The sequence below is a fragment of the Pithys albifrons genome, chromosome 1 (assembly GCF_047495875.1).
Source record: "Pithys albifrons albifrons isolate INPA30051 chromosome 1, PitAlb_v1, whole genome shotgun sequence".
Taxonomy (NCBI): domain Eukaryota; kingdom Metazoa; phylum Chordata; class Aves; order Passeriformes; family Thamnophilidae; genus Pithys; species Pithys albifrons.
The window spans coordinates 34,869,868-34,893,826 of NC_092458.1; the positions used below are offsets into that span (position 1 = coordinate 34,869,868).

Consider the following 23,959-nt stretch of genomic DNA (forward strand, 5'->3'; position numbering starts at 1 on the left):
TCTCACCAGAACCTTGGAAAATTCCTGTCTATATGCATTACCTTTTAGAGGATATATGTTAGACCTGAGTAGTCTGATATTCTTCTACAGATAATTTCACAGAATTTTCACCTGCTATTGCTCTTCTATTACAAATAAAGAACTGGAAACTGTAGAGCAGAAAAATGGAAAATTTTCTGTGTATACACTTACGTGATAGTTTACTTTCTTTGGACTGTATTTAGTATTACTCCCACTTGTGTCCAGAAATTGTAAGTTATTTCTTGCCTTTAGTTGAAGGAATCTCCCTTTGCTGCAAGAGAAAGTAACTGGCTTAGTTTATGGGTTTGTGTAACTACTTAATTCTTTTCGTTTCCAACTATATGACCACCTGCATCCAGTATTCACAAGTAACCTCTGGTAAAGCAGGTCTTGTTAATTGGAGCTAGCTTATTATTTAGGGTCCTCTTGTTTCAGTGCTGCAACAAAGGCTTGGCTCTTTTAGTGACTTTCTCCTATTAACATGATAAATTACTTCCTAAGAATCTTATTTCAATTCAAAGGGCAAAAGATTCTGATGTGGCAAAGATTAATCTTGCAGTTGAAGTCAACAGTCAAACATACACCTACATTTTGATAACTCAAACAGAATTAATTGATTATTCATGAGTTGTAAGAAGATTCTCCAGAAATTAAAGCAGGATTATCTTTAATTTTCAGATGAAGACGCATTATATGCTGTTACTATCTGGATTATTGCTGATTTCGATAAGCCAGCTGGTAGACGGCTGCTTTCTAATGCCTTGAAAAACATGGTGAGTTTCCAACAGGTTTTAATAAAATAATTATTGTGAATATGTTCTTAACAACACTGCACATTCAAAAATTATACTCCTAAATAAAGGTGTAACATTTGTTTTGTGGGTCAAGTGCAGACTTAGAAAACTGTGCTTTTGTCTTGCTCAACTCCCCCCAGAAATGATCATTTGGTTGGTTCATGGGCTCATGGCACAGGAGACAAACTGTGACATTGTGCTCTAAAAGGGTGCATTTCTTCCCAGTTACAGACCTCCTCTCATCAGGTAGCCTAGAATGTTACCAGGTCCAAGGAATTTAGAAGACTGCCATTGATGTGAGCCATGGTGTTATTTGGTATAGAAGTGGCCATGAAGCAACCATTTTTCCATGTAATGTTTGTGTGCTTTGAAGACATTAATTTTTGTGTGTGTGTTTTAATATGCTAGAAGGGTCATCCACATTCATGAGTTTGCTTTTTAAGTTCTTTTGTATTAATAATAGGATTTAAAATATAAATGTCTAAAATATAAATACATAAATATACTTTATAAAGTATAAATGTCACGTGAATATAAATGACAAAAAAAACTCATTTAAGGGTAGGTTAGGAGAGTGCTTAAACTGAAATTGGGAAAGCATGTAGACTTTCTAATCAGGAGTGAAGTAGGAATCACCCTGTGTGAATTAGAAAATAGGTATCTTGCAGATGATAACAAGTATGTCTTAGAAAAAGAGGAATATGCAGTACAAGTCCTTGTTACAGAAAAAGATTTAATTTCTTTGACTGCTAGATCTGTGACCCAAGCTTGACAGATATCTTCCATCTGTAGTTTCATTTTTAACCCTCACTTCAGCAGGGGGAATATTCCATAACTCCCAACAAAGGGTTGAGAATTGCCTGGTCAAGTCCCCATGTGTTAGTGAGGAGAATCTAGGAGAAAAAAAACTTTAGGAAAAAACATTCTGAATAAGGTTTGTGGACTATTGAATGAAACAGCAGTTTAATTTGTTATCTTTCTTCTAATTAATAGATTTGATTCACATAAACCTCCTATACTGCTTGGTCTACTGATTTTCAAGTTTCATGACAAAAAACCAAAACCAGTATTTTTTGAAGTCCATTGATCTGTATGGAGATTCTCTACACCTTTCTAGTCCCTTTTGTCTGTCAAGCTGGGGTCTAGTAGAATTTCTGATAGTTGCAGAACTGGCATAGACACCTCTTGCTCATGAATTGCCATCAGCATTTGAAAAGTGTCCCAGAATCTGGGCAGGAATGTGGCTGAAGGAAATTCACTTTTAACTATTCGAGCTAATATATACTGTTTTGAAAGCTACTGATACATACTTACTTCATGTGAAAGAAAGCTAGAGATATCTTAGCTGGAAGAGACCTGTAGAGGTCATCCAGTTCAGCCTCCCTGTATGTATGGCCAAACTTCACGAACGCAGATTTGGGAAGGGCTCTCCCCACGTGGGTGTGCCCTTCCAGCCTGCGCAGTGGATGTTTTAGGTGAGGCACAGCGTGCGCAGAACTGGTCCCACCGTTTAACTCCTAAGGTCCATCTGCTACGGCCGAGCGAGCTTGGTCAGCCTCCCACTCAAAGTGGAATTACTGCCTTTATTGGATCAGGTCAGCTTTAGGTGTGTCTGAAGGATCCCTGAAAATCTCCAAGGAAGCTCCTCTGTCCCCTCCTTTACAATTTGTTCTGATGTTGCACTGCCTTCCCAGTTTTTCTTCCAGGCCAAATTTGGTGATCATCACCCCTTGTTAAACTCTGCTGCTACCAAGACGAATTTGGCCCTGTTGTGTTTTTCACTCCCCCTTCAGTAACAGTTGGTTGCTCTAATAGTTCCTGTAGGCTCCTCTTTGCCAGACTGAGCAAGCCCAGATTTCAGTGCTTCCTCACAGTCTTCTGACCATCTTAGAAGCCCTTTGCTGAAACCTCTTCAGCATCTTTCACTACACTGGGGGAGACCATAACTGGTATAATAAACTTTTTTCAAGGACAGCAATTTAAAGTTTGCCAACATTTAAGTGTGTTGAAAACAGTGATTGCACCCATTTTTTTTTATTCCTTGCTACAGGTCCATTTACCTTTTCTTCATTTAGTGGTACTCTTTGATCCTACCTTAGGATCATCACCCTCTGGTGAAATTTGAGTGGCATTGCTGATTTTAGCAAGTGAAAGATTTTTCTGCTGATCAAGATTAAAGTGATAAGCAGATTAATTCGCTTTTATTTGTTTTATGGTTAGTTTGATAGTTTTTGAAAAATAGAAAATCATCTACAAAACCAGTTCTGAAATCTGTAAATGAACACTTGTGTATGTCCTGTGTTAAAAATACACTTCTGCCAAATGCCCAGAGGTAATTGTTCTATTTTAAAAAAATCTTCTATTTAAAATACATATTACAGGATAGGTAAATCCTTACTAATCATCTTTTTTCTCCTAGTTGTAGTTCTGAATGAGGCATTGATGTATCTTTTGTAAAGACATGTAGCTGCAGAAAAATTAAATACTTAAGTGTGCTTCACAGAGTTATAATAGATATGAATACATTACATAACTGCAGATGGAACTGTAAAATTCCTTATTTTTCTGCATTTTTCTTTGCAGAAAACAAGCCGTCATACACGAGTTGGGATTTTGAACAATCCTTCATCAAAAATAAAGGAATCTAACACAGCTATTGCAAGAGGAATTTTGACTGCTTTTCTAACCCAAAACAGCAACAATTTAAAAAGTTTCCTAAGTAAACTCAGTAAGGAAGAGACAGCAAAATCTCTTGCTGCTGGAGCAAAAATTACTACATTCCTCACCCCAGTGAGTAAAAACTAAATTAGATTACTGTCTTCAGCATTTTACATATATTTTATTGTAAGGGGATGTTGTTGAGAGTAACAGTGTTTGGCCAACTATTACTAAGTTTGTAACCCTTATATAGTTTCTGCTCAGGTAAATTTGGATTTTTGGCAACTTTTATGGAATTGAAGAATAGAGAATTTGTTTAAAGTCAGGGAAGAGTACTGAAAAGTAGAGAGTACAGATACTGGCTAATTGAGACAGAGCTAATTTATTTTTTAATTGTTGATTTTTTTATAGTTCTCAATTAAAATTACAGTATAAATGTTTTTCAAGAATTAAGACTTCAGAAATAGCCTTTTACTGCTGCTGTGGTTGTGAACAGTAATAGGCACAGGCTGAAGTGACTAACAAGCATGATGTAATTCTGGCCAACATTTTCTGCTGTGTTTTTATGCAAATTTATTGGTTTAAAATACAAATGTTGCTGAATTCAAATTTCTCATTTAGAGTGGAGGTTTTGCTTCAGAAGGAGATATAAATTGTACTCTTTTTAAGTAGGAATGGTTGGAAGACTAAAAAACTCTGGCATCATACTGGAAAATTAATTAGTTGCTTGGAGTGGTGCTTTTATTTCTTCAATAAATTTTGAATTACTTAAAGGTAGCTAATTAAGCATTACTAGTTTGTTACATTAATTGTATCTGAGTGAATTTGTTTGATTGGTCTGCATATTACTAGTGAAGAAATACATATCAGGAGAGCTGAATGTGGCGTGATAATTTTGACAGGTGAGGCACAGGATCAGTGTAAGTTTGGGCAATTGTTCCCACTTTGACCATGGATTTGTTACATGTCTTGCTGGATGACGTTGGCTTCTTCAAAACATGTTCAAATTGTATCCAATGATCACATTAGAATGACTGTTGGATTATGAGTGTTATGGATTTTTTTACATCTTTTTCCTGAAAGTGAGACTACCATTCAATTGTTAATGGAGAATGTTATTTTCCTGCAGCTGTGTGCTGGATTGTGGGAAAAGTGCTTACCCACAGGCTCAGCTTTCCTCCCATGGTTATTCAGAGTTGCCCCAGGCTAAAAACTGCAGGCTTGCTGGTTCTGAGACCAGGGCTCCACATTAAGTCATGTGCTTACACTGAGGCTGAGGTTGTTTAACTTTATTTCTCATTACCACATAACTTGAAGGAAATGTTTGATTTCCTCATCTGATATAAAATTGATTTTTGCTGAATCGTTCCACCATCTCGTTCTTTACCTTTGCTTTAGGGAATGGATGGCAATGTGTTTGAGAAGAAGTACAACACTTTAGGACTGGATTTAATTAAAACCCACCAGATGTTCTGCCAGGAGGTTCTTAAGCTGCTTCCTGGACAAATGGCTGTTATGAGCAATGGCAGGGTAAGAAAGAAATTAATTTAACTCTCAGACTTCTTGTAGGAATTTTTTACTTCCTGGAACTTGAGTTTCAAGCTGAAGGAAATGCACTGTATTGGTTTCCCACTTATTCAGCCTGTAGTTAGAGAATGGTATGACTGTTTGCCTTGGGTTTTTTTTAGTTTGTTTTACTTCTAATTTTGTAAGCAGCTCCATGCCATTGAAGCTGCTATGTATGTATGCAATTCCAACAGCTATTTTAGAGTTAATTCAACAAAATTATCTGAATGGGTTAATATCCGATTTATTATTTATCATATTTAAGAATAAATTTTGATCCTGAAGTTACCTATATTATACCACATCAATAAATGTATATAAGTTACATTTACTAAGTTAGTATTTCAAGCTCTAAACCACTACATTTTTTATAAATATTGTTTTATAGTCTTAATTCCTAATATTAAAATAAAAGTATAGGAATTTTTTTGTTTTAATTTATTCTATGTATATTCTGAAACCAGTAGCCTTACAGTGTGTCTGTAGATGAACTGTAATTAAAACTACAATGTTGCGTTCAAGATTTAATACTCCTTAAATGACAGTAAATTCCTTACATTGCAAATAAAATTTATACAGACTACTGTTTTACTCTTTTCTATTTATTGCTCCACTGTTAGAAAGGGATACTATGATGACATCTTGTTACTGGAAACTCTTTTTAAAATGTGACTTTAGTTAATTTTATGCATCCTAAACACTTCTGAGATGCAACTGAAATACTTACAAGAAACACATAGGAAGCATTTCTGTTGATGAAGCACAAAAGAATTGTTGGCTTCTTTGGTGTCAGCTCCCTCATAACTAAATATGCAATATTATTTTATAAATTATTATTACTGTTCTGTATGCCTAAAAAGCTCAAATAATGTAATATTTTAAGTTTTAGGGAAGTAGGTTTCCTAAAAATACTTGGATAAATTTGATAATATATATTCATCCATCTGAAAATGTGTTTTCACTTAAAAGATTGCTTTTAAGAAAAAGATATCCTTCATTTCTACCCCTGCTATTTCAGCACTTAAGTTTTGCTTTTATCAGCAAATTAAATTTTTTTTTCTAATTATGACTTCTACAAAATTAGAATGGTATTTCATAATCACACGTGATTTCATCTGTCTCATGCATCATTAATATTATTAAAATTTCAGACGTGATGTAACTCCTGAGAGGTTACATAACCTCTCATTCCTAGGAAGCAGTTGAATTTTGGGAGAGAGGCATTCAGCACCGAACTTACATCATTATATTCCGAATCCTAGGCACCCTGTGAGCTGACTTGGGTCCCTCTAGCTTGGTAGACTATGAGTAGAAAATCCAAATAGCATGCTCAAAGCTATTTTCTGGAACTTCAAGACACCTTCTTTTTCCTTCAGACACCAAAAATCATAGCAGTTCTGTGTCTTCTCTTATTCTGCAGTTCTTATCCTTTGCTCTTTTCTTCCTTTCCGGCCATTCTAGTAAGAATGGATAGAAAGCCTTGAGAAGTTAAGATTGTGCTCACAGAATTAAACAACTAAAGAATGTGGTAGACAGAGAATAATTTGCATTTAAAATCATGTACCTAACAGTGCTTTATCTTAAACTTAGAGTTGTTATTTCTACATATTGTATTCCTTTAAAGAGGGATGTATAGTGAAAGATGGCATGAATATTTCCAATGCAGGTGTTTGCTGTGAGCAGTAATTAACTGTATGACATAACTGTAAAAACCTAATTCTGCAGTTACTATAAAGTTTAGTATTTTATAGTTAATAATATTGATGTATATGAGGATGGGGGTTGCATATTGAATATTGTGCATTCATTTAAAATATTAGTGTATTTTTACTTACAGACAGAACATTATTGGGACATTCTACACTTAGTAACATTTTTCTCTATCTAAGGTATTGGGTCCTTTAGATGAAAATGAATTCTATGCTGAAGACTTCAATTTGTTAGAAAAGGTAACATACAGTACCTCAGCAGAGAAGATTAAAGCTCTTGTCAAAGAGATGGGAAACAGTAGTAAAAGGTAAAATTCTCTTGAATGTTGAGGCTTTAGGATATACTGCCTTGTATATTTTTGCCTGTGACAAATTAATCATGTTTTTCCATGAGGAAATATGAACAAATATTCAAATATGTAGTCTTATAGCCTGAGTATAATTTCTGTTATCTGGAAGGACCGGCATAACTGAAAGAATCACTACCAGAAAAACAAAATCAACAAGAGGTAGAGCTCCAGGAGATAAGGAGTGAGAGGCAAAACATATTCAGACAAATGTTAAGACTTAGTGACACTGAAGTAGAACTACTCAGGTTTCTCAGGAAATTTCAATAAGAAATACAAAAAAATTAAGTGGTCAAGTAAGCTTGAAACTTGTTAATTTATATCTGATGTCACAAAGAGCACAAAATTAAGAAAGAAAGGAATCAAGAGTTATAAATGTCAGTAGATTGTAACATTGAAACTGTGAGGCTGAATGATAATTATGTGAATTCTGCATTACTTACGAAGTGAACACTTCACAAGCTCTAAGGCCGTAGTGGTTCTTGGGCATTGTCATAACAAATCCTGAGGTGGTAAGTACTTTAAAGAGCCCAGGTTTGGGATGTGGACTTCCTACATATTATGCAGATAGACAGACATTAAAATGTGAATGGTTTATTCATTTTCTAATGTAAAACTAACTATATATGCTTTGTTTAATACAGTGGCAGTGATTTGATTATGAAAATAGATGCCCTGCTGTCCTCTTTGCCAAAAACAGAAACGAGACAAGATGCTGAATTTCTTAAAGAGCAGCACAGGTAAGTTCTGTCTGTCATTTTAAAGTTAGAACGTACTGATGACTACATTAGGTCTCTGGAAACTTGAGTAAGCATTTCAGTTTGAAAAGAAGTTGTTTGTTCTATGAACAACCTGTTCATCTGCCATAGCATAATGTGTCTGTACCTCTTTGTTAGTAAATTAATTAGTAATACATAATGATTTTCCAACCTTATCCTTTGCTGAAAATAGAATGATTACAATTTGTGTGACTAGAAGTGGTTGATCTGGAGCTTGAAAACTTGGAGTCAATACATTTACTAAAATGTTACAGGCTGTTCTCACAGATTAGCACTAAAAGAAGCCCCCCCCACTATTTTTGGTTGATGTGGAAAACTAGCACAGCTTTTTTCTGTCTGTGGATCTTGGTTACTGCTGTCAAGACTGATATACATGTGCTTATATCTGGATAACAGTTTGTGTCTTAGCAGTGTCATTCTTGACCACAGCTAATACAACTAGATTACATTAAAATGCAAATTAATTAGGCTCATTGGCAGTAATTCCTTAAGAAAAACTGAACTGTCTGTCATCAGCCAACAGATTTACACTTATGGAGCTCATGTGTCTTTGTTATCTTTATTTGTGTATTGCCTCCTTATGTTTGGAATCCTAGATTTAGAAAGTGAATATGCCCTCAATGTCACCTTCTGTTGTTACTGCTGATGAATGAAATTTAAGGTACCAAGATGAGAATCTGTGAATCCTCTTTATAATGGGATACTAAGGTAACTGGTTTTAAATTAAGCTTAGCTGAGACAAACTTATTGGAGTAGACAGGTACATTTTTAAAAGAATATATGATAACACAAAAACTGTGATCAAGTGAAAGATTTTTGTAATGTTCCTTCTGAATCCCTACTTGTTTTATTGGTAAAGGTGCTCCAGTGTGCTGTGCTGGTGGGCTGTCCCTGATGTTAAAAATAGGAGTGAAATCAGTAATAGCCTGTTTTAAGAGGCCAACACCTTTGTCAAAGTTCGTTACTGGCTAGTAACAGTCAATATCATATTTTTTATGGAAAACAAATTCACATAGTCCCTTTTGTGTATTGACAGCACATGATTTTTTTTCTTGTTTTCAAAGTGAGGTTTACTAACATTTCTGTCTTCTAGATCAAGAGTACTTTAAGTAGGATCTCCTTGACTTGATCTAATCAAGTTTAGAAAACTAAATTATTTTCTGGAATGCATAAAGCTTATCTATCCTGTCAAGTTTCACACATCTCAGTTGCCATTTTTCCCACAGCATGGTTTGCTTTTTTTTTTAATTGTAGCACTGCTGGCACATGTCTAATCTGATGGTTCTAGATCGTGGTGAAGGAAACTGTAGACAAATGACAAAAAGGCTATTTTTTTTCAAGTTCTACTGTGGTTTATTCTATTCATTTTTTGTGAGGAGTGGATCTAATCAATAACCAGTATAGAACTAAGTAGATTAATGCTAAATTTTTAACTCCTGTGCATGTGTAGCTTCCCTAGTGGTATCACAGAGACCAATCATGGTTATTGCTTGAAATGAGGGAAATGTCTTCTTGAGCATTAAAGTCTGAAGTGCCTCAGATATTACAAATTCATGCCTAAAAATGTTTGTCATTTTCACAAATTCAGTTTAGAGTTTTCATGTCACTTATTTTTAATCCTTTTTTAACAGCGTAGTAAAAGTCAACCCCCAAGAGAATGAGCCATTCTATGATGTTATTGCTATTGTGGATCCACTGACAAGAGAAGCACAGAAGATGTCTCATTTATTGATTGTAAGAGGGCAGTAATTTCTTTTAGTTATTTGTTAATTTTTACTGAACTTGTTCTAATTTTCATGTACAGCATAAAAAAAGGGTAAACAAAATTTAAGGGATTTTTTTCCATTAAATATGTGTTTAGTTATTTTAATTCATATAAAAAAGTTGGGGGTGACCTAATTTATCATTGTAAGTACCTTATGTGCAAGTAAAATTCAGATGTCCCAGGTGCCAGTGTTCTTAAAAGTAAGTCCCTAAGTGCTCTTTATAGTCAATAGAAGGAAAGGAGGAGATGTCTACATAATACAGGGGGAAAAAATCTCCTGTCTTAAAATCTTAAAAGGCATATGCTTCATTCTGTGAAACCAGATCACCTTAGTTTTCCAAGGTACCCAAATGAGATGGTCTAAATCTGACCTGTAATATCGTCATAAGAAGATTGGACTATAAACCTTTCAGCTCTTGAATGGGTATTTCTCAGCTGATTAATACCACCAAGTATATCTAGGTAGTCTTCCATTGTGTGTAGCTATTGATCTTCTAAAGAGAAACGGTCCTAAAAACATAGCTGCTAAAATGATTTTCTTTTTTCACCTACTGCAGAGTATCACTCTGCCTCAAGTTCCTTTATAGTTTCCCATAAAAATGTAAATTTTGTCTTCACTTTATGGTCTGTTACAATTCTGAAGCAAGTAGCTTGATTTTTGCTGCATCCCATTTTATCTTCTTTTTTTCTGCAGTAATTATGCAAGTTTCATAAATACGTGCATTGCTTTTCCCCCTCCCATTTTCATATCATTTTATAAGAACTGTTGAAGTGTCCACTCACTCTTCATATGTAATAGTGTAGCAAAGTAAAACATTTTTAAAAGTTCCTGAAAATTCTGATATTTCATGACTGAAATACAAGCTTTTCTCTGAACCAGATCTTTCATTTCACCATTCTCAGTTAAAAAAGAAAGCTTGATATTACCAAATGAAAATATTTGCGTGTTGAAATCGACTGGAAACTCTCCATTTAGCCAGAAGTTCCTATTATAAGTATATAGCACCAAGAACCTTGCAGTTCAGACCAGAAGCCTCCGTTCCTCCCAGCACAACAGGCTCCCTCGTGCATGCCTGGGCAAATGACTCCCATGGTACACCAAGCTGTTCAGCTACTGCAGATCCTATTTGATTCATAGGAGCTCTAGTTTTATTCAAGAAGCCAATCCTTAGGAGAGAATATTGAAACGCTGTTGTAAGGAAGCAAATCAGAGCTATTTTAATGTCATGACACTTTTAATAATATTTTTGAAAAATGAAAAACAACCTGGAAATTATATATTTAAAAAATGTCTATATATCATTATCTGGAAAGCCACCATATCCTGGTGTAGAGACAAAACTGGCATATATATGCAGCAAGGAAGCCCAAACCCCAGGTTCTTAAATGAATGCCTTTCTGATTATCTTGACATATATATAGGTGACTTAAATACTGTAAATTTTAAGCACTGAAATATATTTATATTTAAAGGCTCTTCTTTTGAGGAACATAATTGAATTAGTGCCAAGTATATTGTTTGGCTAACTGTTCATGGAGCCAAATTCGTGCAGTAACAACGATGACCAAACACATGATTCTTGCCCTGGTCTGTTTTGAATATGTCCATGTCATGATTTTTTTTGACCCTGGTGAAACCATGCTGTTGTATTACTTTGTGTCACTTATTAGTAACTTCAGAGATATCTTTTGGAAATTTTTTTAAACATCAAGAAAAAGTTACTCAGATTAAATGGAATTGAAATTGAGAAGAGTGTGAATAGGTATAGGTAAACTGTAATCTAAACTTTACTGCTTAGTCTGAGAATCTGGATATCTAAGGACAGAGGCAAGGTGTAAGTCAGAGCATGAATGAAAGCTGAGTAAAGGTTTCTGACTGTTTTTAAAATATGTACTGGATTGTATCATTAAGAACTGCTCTTTATCCTGTTCAGAGTGTGGCAGGTAACACTCTCTGTAAAAGCTGTGTTTTCCCTTTTTTCAAGTTTTGTTATAGGCTTCAGAATCAAGTATTTTCAGACAAAGCACAGTCACTGTCTTCAGCAAATGTTTAAATACCAGCCATAACTTAACCATGGTTGGACCACAGAAATTCCTAGCAGAATATATGGAACTGCTAATTAGTCTTCAAGTGAGGAAGGTGATCTCTAAGGTGATGTGAAAAAAATAGAAATTCCTCCTGCTAAAATGGAAATTGAAGTGTTGTGTGGTTTTTCCCTCCTGGTTGACCAAAAACAGCTGAAAAAACTACACCTTAGGATAATATCTTATGTATCTTAAGATCATCTACCTTCTTTTTTTTCTTGTTCCAGTAGTTTAAAAATATGCAAAGAAAAATCAAACTTTTTTTATGTCAATTGTCTTTTGCCTTTTCTCCTTTGTTCAGTCTGTACTTAGAAAGAAATTCTTATTCCATCCCTAAAGTAAAAGGAATCCCTGGGGGAGCCCCTTTTGATAATCTAGTCTGATTTCCTATATAACACAGGTCATAAGACTTCTTTTTATCAATTAGTATTTGAAGGAGAAATAATTTCTTAATAAATTCCTAATTTAAATATTACCAAGCAGTTGAGTACCGATTAGAGTTCCTGCTGAGCTTTTCCAGTGGCTAAGTAACCTGACTGTTAGACTTTCAATTATAGATTTTTATTTAGATCTATGCTGTAAGCATTCATCTTCTCATCATTTTGCCACTTCTGTTGAAGTTTCTAAGAGTTTGTTTTCAGTGTAGATGCTTCGTATTATGGTGAAGTTCACAAACAATTGCAAGTGATTGGTTGAATAATCAAGGTTTAGCGAGTTAATGCTCTTCAGATGACTTGTGTTAACTAAGTGTTTTGCAAAGTGACTGTACAGGAGCAATAAAACTTGCTCTTAAATAATTTTCAGGCCTAGTAAAGTGAAATAATTCAGCCACTTTTTACAGTATGAATTGCTGCATGCACCAAATTTCCATGCCCTTCTTTGAATTTCCTGATTTAAAGTAAACAGACTGAACCCTTCAAATATCCTGTAAAAGAGGCTTTCCAATCTTGTAACCATTTTCATGTACTGACTTGAATGCCCTGGCTTTTGGTGTCCTCATAAGACCTAAATAACAGAACCAATTTCAGAATTCCAGAAGTTGCATTGTTGAAACACAGAGATAATGCATTATTGTCTTACTAATCATTTCCTAATTAAATTCCATTGAAATGTTAATTAAGAATGGCATTATTCCTTTTTCTTCTGCCCTAAGTTTCATGGTCAGCTGATTAATTGGGACGATACCTCAGCCTTTTGCAAGATCTTTTCATTCTACACACAGCAACCTGTCAATGCAGATTGCTGAAGTATCATTCTTGCTAATGCAATGAGGTTTTTCTATTGTTTGAAGGTAAAGTCCAATACAGGTTTATATCATGCTTTTTATTCTGAATTATAGACAGATATATGAGCCACTTGGACCTCTGCTTTGATTTTGGTGGTCTTAAACTTATGTAACATAATACTTTCCCTTCTAGTGCTTCCAGTTGGATTCTTGTTTCCTGCTTCTTCACTTTTACACACATGTCCACTGTTACTTAGTCTTTATTTTTTGTTCAGTGGTTTTCCAGTGATGGTATTCAGGTGACACAAAGGATGAGAAGGAGAAACAAGGAACAGAACAGGTCCCTAGGGCTACGTAAAGTTACAGCATTGTAGTAAAGAATGTGTGTAAGCCAAGGGTTGAACTGAGGAAAGCAAAAATACGGTTATAATAAAAGGAAGATTTAACAATGGCCATTGTTTTGCTTTGTTCCCAGTTTATTTTCCCTTATAATTTTAGATTTTAGCCCTAGCGGTAACAGTATTTTAACTTAGCTTTTATATATTATTGGCTTTTCCAATAATATCGTAAATGTGGGCACAGCTGCTTTATACTTTCAGATAAGGACTTTATCAGAAACCACAAAAGTGAAGATAACTTGATAAAGGTTTCTGTGAGTGCTTTAAAGAAATTAATAACATTGTTAGCTTTAAACAAAACAGATTGCTCATAAAAATAAATAAAAGCTACTGTCCTAATACTATAGTTCCTATATAACAGCATCCAGAACATATTTTAGAAATAAACAGATGAAGATACTGAGGAAAAAAACAGTAGAACTATATTGACTTACTGAAACTTTTTAAAGTTGATTGAGTGGTTTACTACATCAGTAATCTATTGCTGACATTTAAAATTATTAGGTAGTTAAGTATTAAAATAGTTCTCTGAGCTTTACTGTATTCAACAATTTTCTGTATACAACTATTTTAATAAGAGCTCCAGCCTTGGAGGTTCAGGCTCACTGGCTCTGCTAAGAGTTTTACTTTAATATTTAAATAGAGACAGTTCTTTAATATCTCAAGAAAAGTTAGAGAGAATAAGCCGTGGACTTGTTCCCAAGGAGTTTCTTTATTAATTTAGGGGAGAAAATAAGGGAACTTGGCAAAGGTTCAAAAAGGGCACTACACAAGCTAGACAAAATGTTCCACCACAACACTGACCCAGCACATATTAATCAACAACACCCAAGTAAATATTCAATCAGTTTACACATTTAAGTCAAATTCAGCCCATCCAGCTCCAGGGCACCCAAAGCATCAAGAAAGGAGTAAAGGAAAAGAAGCAGAGGGAGCAAGAAGAGAGAGAAGGAGAAAAAGGGAGAGAGAGCTACCACTGAGAGCCTGTGCCAGACCAGCTCTCACACGTCCAGGTGGCAGGGCCACAATATGTGGCACCCCAAAACCTCTGGCTTTATCTGCTCTGGTCTCTATGGCCAAACCCCCCACACAACACCTCTGACCCCCTGGCCACTCTGGGGTCCCAGGCCAGGGTGAGGGGCCGTGTTCTCTCTGTCCCTGCCAATCCGAGCTGGGTCAGGGGCTCCAGGAGATGTGGGGAGTTACAGTTTTCCCAGGCTGTTTGTGACTGGCAACTGCTGTGGGGCTTCCAAGCCCTGCCACGAGCGATACGATGCCATCCCACCTCCCTGAGGTTCACCCATCCCTGCTCCCTCCACACAGACCCCCCATAAGAGGTGATTCTGACCCAGTAATTACTGCTCTGGTGTGTCACAGAGTGAAAGTAAGTTTTAAGACTGGTTATTGAATAAAAGGCATGTGTTATACTTAGAGAACTTCACGTGTTTTAAAATCTTCTAGAAAACACAATGTAAGAAAGGTGATAATATAATTTACTCAAGTACTGGAAAATGGGGACAGCTGCTCTTTGAAAAACAGCATCACTAGGAGAAAACATTAACATTTTGACTATCAAGAATATCATGTGCTAAATCATGCAGTTCTAAAAAAGGTCAAATCTTTATTTGGAATATCTGACAACACCTTTAATATACAGATATATTTAGAGTGTTAAAAGTTTCAGATTTCTACTCAAACTTGAGAAATTACAGGATGCTGCAAGGATAGCTTTGGCATATTTTCAAAGTTTGGTGATTACCAAGAACCATTTTATACAGAGATTTTTTTTCTGTAGGTGCTCAAGGACGTTATCAATATGAAACTCAGGTTATTTTTGAATTGCAAATCTGAGCTGTCAGAAGTGCCGCTGAAGAGGTAAATAGTTTTTCTTATATAATCTTGCTCAGTTTGAGAAAACAGCCTTAACAGTGTATATTCCCTTAAAAAAATAAACATTGCTTTTTGTTTCAGGATTCTTTTTGTTGATTCATTTTTCATTGAATGTTACGTAAGCAGTTTGCATTTGTCTAGAGAAAAATTCTTGTTCTAAGGTGTCAAGCATGGGACCACAGGGAAGTGATCCTGTCAATCAAATGCACCTCTCATAAACAGACCTTAGAGAAATCAATAGTCTTTTATGCCTGTGAAAACTTGCAGAGGAAGATTGTCTGCCTAACTTGGTCACTTCTTACACCCCACTGTCTGTGTAATGAATTTTACAGATTCAGTACACTTAACTTTATAATGAAATTCATCTGAATAGATGTACAGTCTGCATTTGAGATCTCACTATATTTCAGTGAGAATATTATACCCTAAAAGTACCCGCCATAAAATGAAGTTTCTTTTAACTGTCTGTAAAGAACAGGATTCACTGATTCGGTAATAGACATTTACACTGAAATGAATTCCCTAGAGAGGATTCTTTTCCCTCTAAGAAAAATGTTTAAGCACAGACATCTCTTTGGCAGATATTTTACCTATAATCCCAATACCTTTATTACTAATTACCTATGAGAGAGGCTAGTAGTAGTGCTTGCCCTTTGTCGGGGGCGGGGGGGAATTATTCAATTGCCTGCAAAACAGAAATCCTTAATTTCTATTCAGTTCGAGAGGAACTAATCACATCTCTCACATCACAAAAGTGTCTTAAATATCGATCTTCCAAGTTTCCTGTGTGGACATTGTCATGATCGCTTTTAAAGCTGGGCACTTTGCAGGTGTTAGTGCTTGGCTCTTTCCCTGCACTTTCCCTTATTCCATTTTACCTGTGGAATAATGGGGTAAAGAGCTGGAGAGGAATAGAGAGACCCCTACCTTTCCTCTGTTCTGTCTTTGCTTTTGCTAGTTTCATAAGCGGTCCAGAAAGACTTTTCTTCCAATAGAGAATAGTCCTGCTTAGTTTAGTGACACAGATTCTGAGAACTGGAGGCTGTTCACAGTCAAGATATTTAGATGCATCTCTTGGATATTCACCTTCACAGACTTCAGAATGTTAATGGAAAATATGGACTTCCACAGCAAAAAATTGTCAAAAGCGAATAGAACTGTGTTCATCTACCAGCTCATTTGAGATGCTGTAGGTATTGTCTGATGGTATTCCAGAAGAATAGGGAGCTGCTGTGCTTCTGAACTTCATTAAATTGGCAAACATTCACTATAAAGTATTTTAGAAGAACTTCACCATTGGAACTTTGTGCTTTAGTAAAAATATTTTTTTGTAACACTTCTTTTTCAACAGCTTCTATCGGTTTGTTCTGGAACCAGAATTAACTTACGGGATCAACAAGCACCTTCCTTCTGAACCCATGGCAAAATTCCTGGAATTGCCAGAATCGCCTCTTTTGACTCTAAACATGATCACTCCTGAAAGCTGGTTGGTCGAATCAGTAAACAGTTCTTGTGATCTTGATAACATTCATTTAGAGGAAGTAAGTAATAGTTTGCAAACACCATAAAACTTGTGTTGGGCCTTCTACTTCAAGAGGGAAGTGGAAATATTTTTTTTGTGTCTGTTCTCCAGAAATAATTTCTTTGGTAGTTGATTATTTAGTCAATATTTTACCGTTTCTGTTGTCATGGTCTTTTTTTCATTTTCTCCCTTACTTAAAAAAAAAGACAAGTCTTCAAAGAAAGCAATGAAATAGACAAAAATCAGAATGCAGAGTACAAGTTAATACAATTTACCTGCTATGTTAAGCTTTATGTTGACAGAAATAACTAAACAATTAAGGGATTCTTTATGTTAGCTTCCTAGTTCTTATTTTTTTATATATATATATTTGGTAGTAATAGGATTAACCTAGGTAAATCTTCAAATAAACCTGAATATATGACTGTTCATTAATATAGGTTAAAGTGTATTTGGCCCTCTTTTAGTTCACAATTCTTCTAATTATTTTTTAGTTATATTTTAATCCCTGATCTTCAAAGTCATTAGATTTGTTTCAGTCAGTAAGCTTATGCAAAACAGGGAGGGTGTTTGATTGACTGAAGCTGTGTATTTGGAAAGTGTATTGTGAAAATAAAAGTTGGAATTTACCTTACTAAAGCAGAGATGCTTCAACTTCCTCAACAGTCAATGGAAAGAAGGTCCCTCAAGACAGTGATACTTCCATAGTTGAGTGAAGTTCCTTCTGGAAAGACCTTTCTGATTTTTTTGGCAGTTAAGAATTAAGTCGAGGTTAATCCCACACAACATGTTTGTCACTGTAATATGTTGCTTTTCCCACATATTTAAATGACATCATTTAATGATGAAATGTTCCTTCCACAGATAAAAGGGGCAGTTATAGCAGAATATGAACTGGAATATATATTGCTTGAAGGACATTGCTTTGATGTGACAACTGGACAACCTCATCGAGGGCTACAGTTCACTCTGGGCACAAAGAATAATCCTGTCATGGTTGATACTATTGTGATGGCCAACCTTGTAAGTGTTAAGTACAGGAATAGTCATTACAACTTCACACTCTGTGTGAGAATTCTTTATGAGCATCTTGTTGCAAGCTTAGTAATACTAAAAGTAACAAGCACATCCTGGAGTTGAGACCATCTTTAATTTGCTGAACTTCCCTCTGCTCCTCCTCTGATCCAGTATAGTTTCAGCTATAGCCTAATTTTAGACTCTGACCTGAAGTTCCTAAACTGGGAGCCTAATTACTTTTAGCAGGTGGTAGGAGGTGGTTATATTCAGGTGGAGATTCCATTGATACATGTAAGGTATGATTCACATTCTGATTAAAATAGACATTTTTGTTACACAATGAACCAGACAAAAGAAGACTTCTTTTTCAGATGCTTCAGGTAAGTGCTTAGAGCCTGTGTGGGGACATATTCACACTTTAGAATTCCACTCATCATGCAAAGTCATTATTTTTCATTTTGGCAGTCTGTGGAGCAAAAGACCCCGTGATTTCTGAAGTGAAAGATTTGTTTTCCTATTGGAAAAGGTATTTTGATGGGGAAGGATTTTGATGAATAAGACCTCTTATCCATCAGCTATTCTCTGTTCTCTGTAAACACCATATCACAAGGAATAAAAGGCTTAATAAACTGTGAATCTTTGGTTTTTACACAAATACTGAATACAGTTGCAACAGTAGATGATGTTTGACATGATTAAACTTTTAACAGTTCTTCACATTTCAAAAGTTGCTCCATTTGACTTTCACATAGTAATAGCTGTTTGCAGTGTTCCTAAAATGGGAAGGAGCTGTGTTGACTTGGAAAGTTGTTCTGGACAAAAATTTTGAGTTTCAGAGAAGGTTTTCAGTTTAGAGGTCAGTTCATTAATTTATTTCTTTACCGCTTATTTACTTGCTGTCCTTGGTGGAGTTTTTGTATACAATTCAAATTCAGATAGAAACAAACAGAGCACTGAAAGACATTAATATGGACATGCAGGAAAGGTGGTCATTGGTTGCATCACTGACACTTCTTGTAGGGCTAATATAGATGTTGCATACTTGATTTATGTGTATGTAGATGGTTGAGTCTGAAATGCAGACAATACAAGTGCCTGTCTTTTTTTCGTAGGGATATTTTCAGCTGAAAGCAAATCCAGGTGCTTGGACTCTGAGATTGCGCAAAGGAAGATCAGAAGAGATTTATGAGGTTTTTTCGTAAGTATAAATCCATCCTTTGGAAACATGCTTATAAATGAAGCTCCAAGTGCAACATATTTTGAAAAGATCTGACAATACTGGGGGAAAATGAGCAAAAATAGCATTAAAAAAAGAAAAATATGCAAATGATGACTTAAAGTTTGTAAGAGATACCTTCTTCCCTGATAGTGTAACTAGTTATTTGGTGGCTTCATGTATTTTTGAAGGCCTTGGAATAGTTAATGCATAATAAGCCTAAGCTGCTCAGCTAGACTTGATGCTAGCAAGGTCTCTTACTGTAGTATACTTACTATGGTTACACAGCTACCAGACATTTGCTCTGTCAGTTCCATGCGTGGTTAGCCTTGTCGTACAACTGCTCGCACCAAATTCTGCAAAAATGTCACTCATGCCTTTGCTGATTAATATTTTGACATTCCAAACATACTGAACATGTCATTCCAAGAATATGTCAAATGGATCACTGCTAGTGCTCCAGCAGTGTCTTTATCAGCTGGGGCAAGTACCATGAATTTCATAATTTTTTTCAGTCCTGAGGGTGCCTCTGAATGCAGTGTTATTGATAGGGGACTTTTTTTTTAATACGATCATTATATTCAGTTCTAGATTTGTTTTCTTCAATTAATTCTGAGTGTTTCTTAGTTGTCTTAGTCATGTAAGAATCACTGTGATTACACCTTCACCTTAGAATACAGAAGCAGCCTTTGGTGTGAGACCTTGGCTGCATGTTGACAGCACCACATTTCCCTCTCCTGGGAGAAACCTCCGTGCATGGAACGAAAGTTGTACTCCAGTGACTGACATTTAGTTGGCATCTCTATGTCTTCCAGATCTGTAATTCCCATGGTTGATTTTCATATAAAGGAAGATATGCCAGCCATCATTCCAGCTATTCCTTTGAAGAATCATTTTCTCGTGTTTTATGTAGCAGCATAGATCTATAGCCTGTGAGGGCTTCCTCTTGAACCTTTCAAATCCCTTCTAGAGGAGCAGTATTGTTTTATTTTATTTCAACTTCAGTTCTTCCTTCTTTTTTCCCCTTTTTTTCTCCTTATCTCTCTTCCCGTTCAGAGTAGTTCTGTGACCTGAAACAAGCCTATGAAAGTCCTATAAAATAGTATTATTACTTGGAGCACAGGAATACATAGTTCTATATGTTGTTACTCATCAGCTACTATTAAAAAAACCCCATCAATGAACCTCTTTATGGTTTTGAATATTTAGTTAATACATCAATTTCAGTGTTATAAGGAGAAATCTTAATAGAATGTTAGGTTCATTCTATTTGTTTACCATTTTCAATTTATTTTTTTCCGGAAATCACTCACAATCTGTTGAAAAAGCAGAAAAGCATAGCCTTTACCCCAAGAAGTTCACTTAATCTCCACTCACTGTAGCCACATCATTTGTCTAATTCAGCATTCAATTCTCAAGATTTAAAAGAGATTTATATAAGATAGCATGGTTAAAAAAAAGTTAATGAGGTGTAGCCGAATTAAAAAATGAAACAAAATGAAACAAAACCATTCTACATTTTAGATTGGATCAAGGAAATTTAAATAATCTGCTGTTTTGTATGATTACTGATTTTTCCAAAGAAGAAATACAAATGGGCTTAATTAAGCTCAGCTAATTCAGGAAAACTAATACTCAATTAGGAATCTAAACAGTAGCATTTATTTCATTTAATTATTACAAGCCATAGGCTTAGAGTACAACTGCAGAAGCCCATTTGGGGGGCTGTACCAGGATCTTCCATATTTCTTTTACAGGTATCAATATTAATTGCATGAAATTGCTGTCAGAACTCAGGCAACTATTTGGTAGGATGGAATTTTGCCAAAAGGTTTTGCAATATATCCTCTATCCTTATATATTAGTCATATCCTCTCCTGCTGAACTGTGAGATGACCTGTTCTCTTTGGGGCACAGGGCCCATACATTTTAAAAAGAGCTTTAGGAGAAATACAGGATATTGAAGTTACAGCACATTCTTCATATCAATATTTATCTTATTTGCTTCTCCTGCAGTTGCGTCTAATAGACATGAAAGTAATGTATTTTTTCTCTATGTAAATACATAACATTTGAAATAAGCTGCCTCTGTTTTCAGGGCTGTAAAAACAGTCATTATTTTGAAGCAGTCAAACTTGTAAATCAATTTGTTATTAATAAAGTACTATTAGTATTAGGAAAATGAAAATTGTAATACTTGCCAATAGTTTGACCATGGCTTGTGACTGGAACTTTGATTCTGTGAAGCTGATCAGACAACAAGTGGGTATTACAAGAGAAGACTGCAGAAAACAGTTTGTATCTAAAGCTATATATATACAATCCTGCTGAAGACTTCATTTTTTTAAAAGGCAGGTAGATGTCATTTATTATATTTTGATGTTATGCTGACTGCTTAGCTGAAAGTGATATCTTTTATAATTTGGGCAAGGAGTTTTTATGTTTGTTTCTTTAAGGGTCTCCATTTGTTTAATTTGAATGCTTTTGTTCCCTATGTGGAAAATTATGATTTATATTGATACTTACTTGTATTTATATTAAAAACATCTAGGCATTTTGAAACATTTTAAAATTGTGACATTTGAAACATTTTAACATTGTGTTGTCTGCTAGAGATGTTTAGGTTTGTACAACAATTATTACATAACAATATATTTATTGTTACCTATGTAATAGTGCTGTCACTGTACAAGACGTTTTGCTTAGATTTAAAAAGGTTGTTCATACTGGAACAGAAATTTGTCAAATTGAGGGCTGTGCAGAGTCAAACAGTTGTCACTCAGCAAAGATGGAGCCCACAGTGAGGGATCCATGAAAGAGATTTAGGGAGACAAAGCAGTGTTGTTAAATTTACATCCAAACCAAACACTTTGAGAATATTGCAAACACTTTGGAAAAGCATCTTTTTGATTAGAGCTGCAGAGCTACCTAAAGTATTCATAGGATAGATATTTTGAGTGAATAAAAGAGAAAATTTTTGTTGTTTAAAAACTGAGAGCAAAAATGAAACACTGGGCTGACTGCTATCAGCAGTTTGTGTTTGGATCCAGTTTTACTATTTTAAAGCTTTTTAATGACATGCTTAATTTAAAAGAGATCTGTGCCTGTTGAATGTGTGTCTGTGATAAAAAGGCCATTGTTGGCTGAATGTGCATAAATACATTATTTTTAAAGTGTGAACATAGAAACATAGAAGTAAATCAAAGAGTAGTCAAGTCAAGATAATCCTGAACATTTTTTGTGTAATAATAGGCCATTTCCATGAAAGCAGTTGATCATAGGCACATTTTACAAAAATGTATTAAATAGAAAATTCTGATAACTTACAATTTTTAGATAAGTGGTATGAAACAGACTGAAACAGGATTTAAATACTTGTGTTTTCTAGGGGGAAAAATGAGGCCTAAGGGATAGCAGATTACTGTCTTAAACCCATTTTTTGAATGCGTAGCCTTAGCAAGAGGAAACCACATAGTGCTGTTAAAACAGGAAGGATTGAAGGGAAAATATATGTGCTGTTGAGGTATAAAAGCTAGAAAAATTGAGAATTATCTTATTTTACTGTATCACAAAATGACAGCAACTTTTTTTTTTTTTTACTCCTCACAGCCATGAAGGAACAGATTCTGTAGCTAACCTGACAGATGTTATTGTGGTATTAAACAACTTCAGAAGCAAAATTATCAAAGTTCAAGTATGTATGCAGTGTTTCCTTAGATGAAATATGGCTTATGCTTACATGTCTGAGGCTATATTTAATTGAAATATGTATACTGAAATATGTAATTTAGATTTTGTATAATTAAAGAGAAGGATGTGCAAATTAATGTAGTTAATTTGATCCAATCAGGTTATACTAATTGCATAGGAGATTGTTGAATAGCAGTTAAACATAGATGAGATTTATCTCATCTAGCTCAAGGTGTCCAAATGTCTAGTCTAGATGACTTCAATTCCCTCTCTGTTTAGCAGAATGAGAATGTCCAAAGGTCTCCTAATCCTAGCTCACATACGTATTTAAACCAGCAAGATGACCCCTTTTTTTGGGACATCCATTTCTCTCCACTGACTGAAGAGAGATTTTACATGCAGTCCAGATACCAGAGTGCAAGTTAAAATTATCTGTGTTGAATTTTATCCTAAACTACTGAATTTGTGTAAATGAAATTGTTACTCTCATTCTTAAACATGTATCAAAAAGAGTTATATTCAGGAGAAAGACCCTCATAGTATTATATGTTTTCCAGTGTTTTGTAAATAACGTTTTGTGTAGGTTTCCTTGGTACACTGTATGCTAAGTTTAGACATTGAGAAGGAGAGAGAATTATGTAAGTAAAACTGCAGACATGTGTCTCTTCCCAATCCTGTAACTGAAAGTTTCCAGAACCCAGAGAAAATGTGTGAAATTCTGGAACATGATGTTATAGTTTGAGCTGGCAAAATGCCAACTGCCTGGTACCCAGTCAAAAAGTCCACTCCCAGAGCAGGAGAGTGAGGGAAAACAGCAGAAACGAGGCTTTAAACACAGTGAGGTTTTTATATTTATACAAAGAAGAGGAGAGCTTAACACAGAATATGAAATAGCACATAGTGACAGGAAAGAACAACAGGCTCACCGAGGTCGCCCCAGCTAACAGGTGAAACTCCAAACCAACCAAACCCCCTCCCCAAAGGAAACCTCCCAGCAAGAGGGAAAGAGGAATTAACAGGAATGTGCTCCCGTCCCCGGCTAAACAGACGTGCCGACCGGCAGGAGGGCCTGATATCAGCAGTCAGGGAGCGGGAACCATCCTGGTCAGAAGCAGGGACCGAAGAGAGCAGAGACTCCTCCCACCTTGCTTGTTATACTCCCCGACACTTCCTGATGATGTCAGATGATATGAAATACCTCTATGGCTGCTTAAGTCAGATGGTACCTGTCCCCTCTAATCTGTGTCACAACCTTTGAGGCCTGCTAAAAACTGAGG

The 23,959-nt window shown here is 35.5% G+C and overlaps 1 protein-coding gene across 2 annotated transcripts in view; it reads left to right on the forward strand.

The window, feature by feature from the left end:
- Positions 1-23,959, forward strand: part of UGGT2 (UDP-glucose glycoprotein glucosyltransferase 2) — an 88,600-nt gene that overhangs the window by 49,778 nt on the left and 14,863 nt on the right. For both annotated transcript variants that reach the window (XM_071549358.1, XM_071549368.1), the window contains exons 20-30: positions 700-794; positions 3,399-3,605; positions 4,872-5,003; positions 6,929-7,056; positions 7,740-7,835; positions 9,506-9,608; positions 15,143-15,222; positions 16,589-16,778; positions 17,624-17,782; positions 18,889-18,974; positions 22,602-22,686. In XM_071549358.1, coding sequence (XP_071405459.1) covers positions 700-794; positions 3,399-3,605; positions 4,872-5,003; positions 6,929-7,056; positions 7,740-7,835; positions 9,506-9,608; positions 15,143-15,222; positions 16,589-16,778; positions 17,624-17,782; positions 18,889-18,974; positions 22,602-22,686 — 1,361 coding nt within the window. The remainder of the gene's footprint in view (positions 1-699; positions 795-3,398; positions 3,606-4,871; positions 5,004-6,928; positions 7,057-7,739; positions 7,836-9,505; positions 9,609-15,142; positions 15,223-16,588; positions 16,779-17,623; positions 17,783-18,888; positions 18,975-22,601; positions 22,687-23,959) is intronic.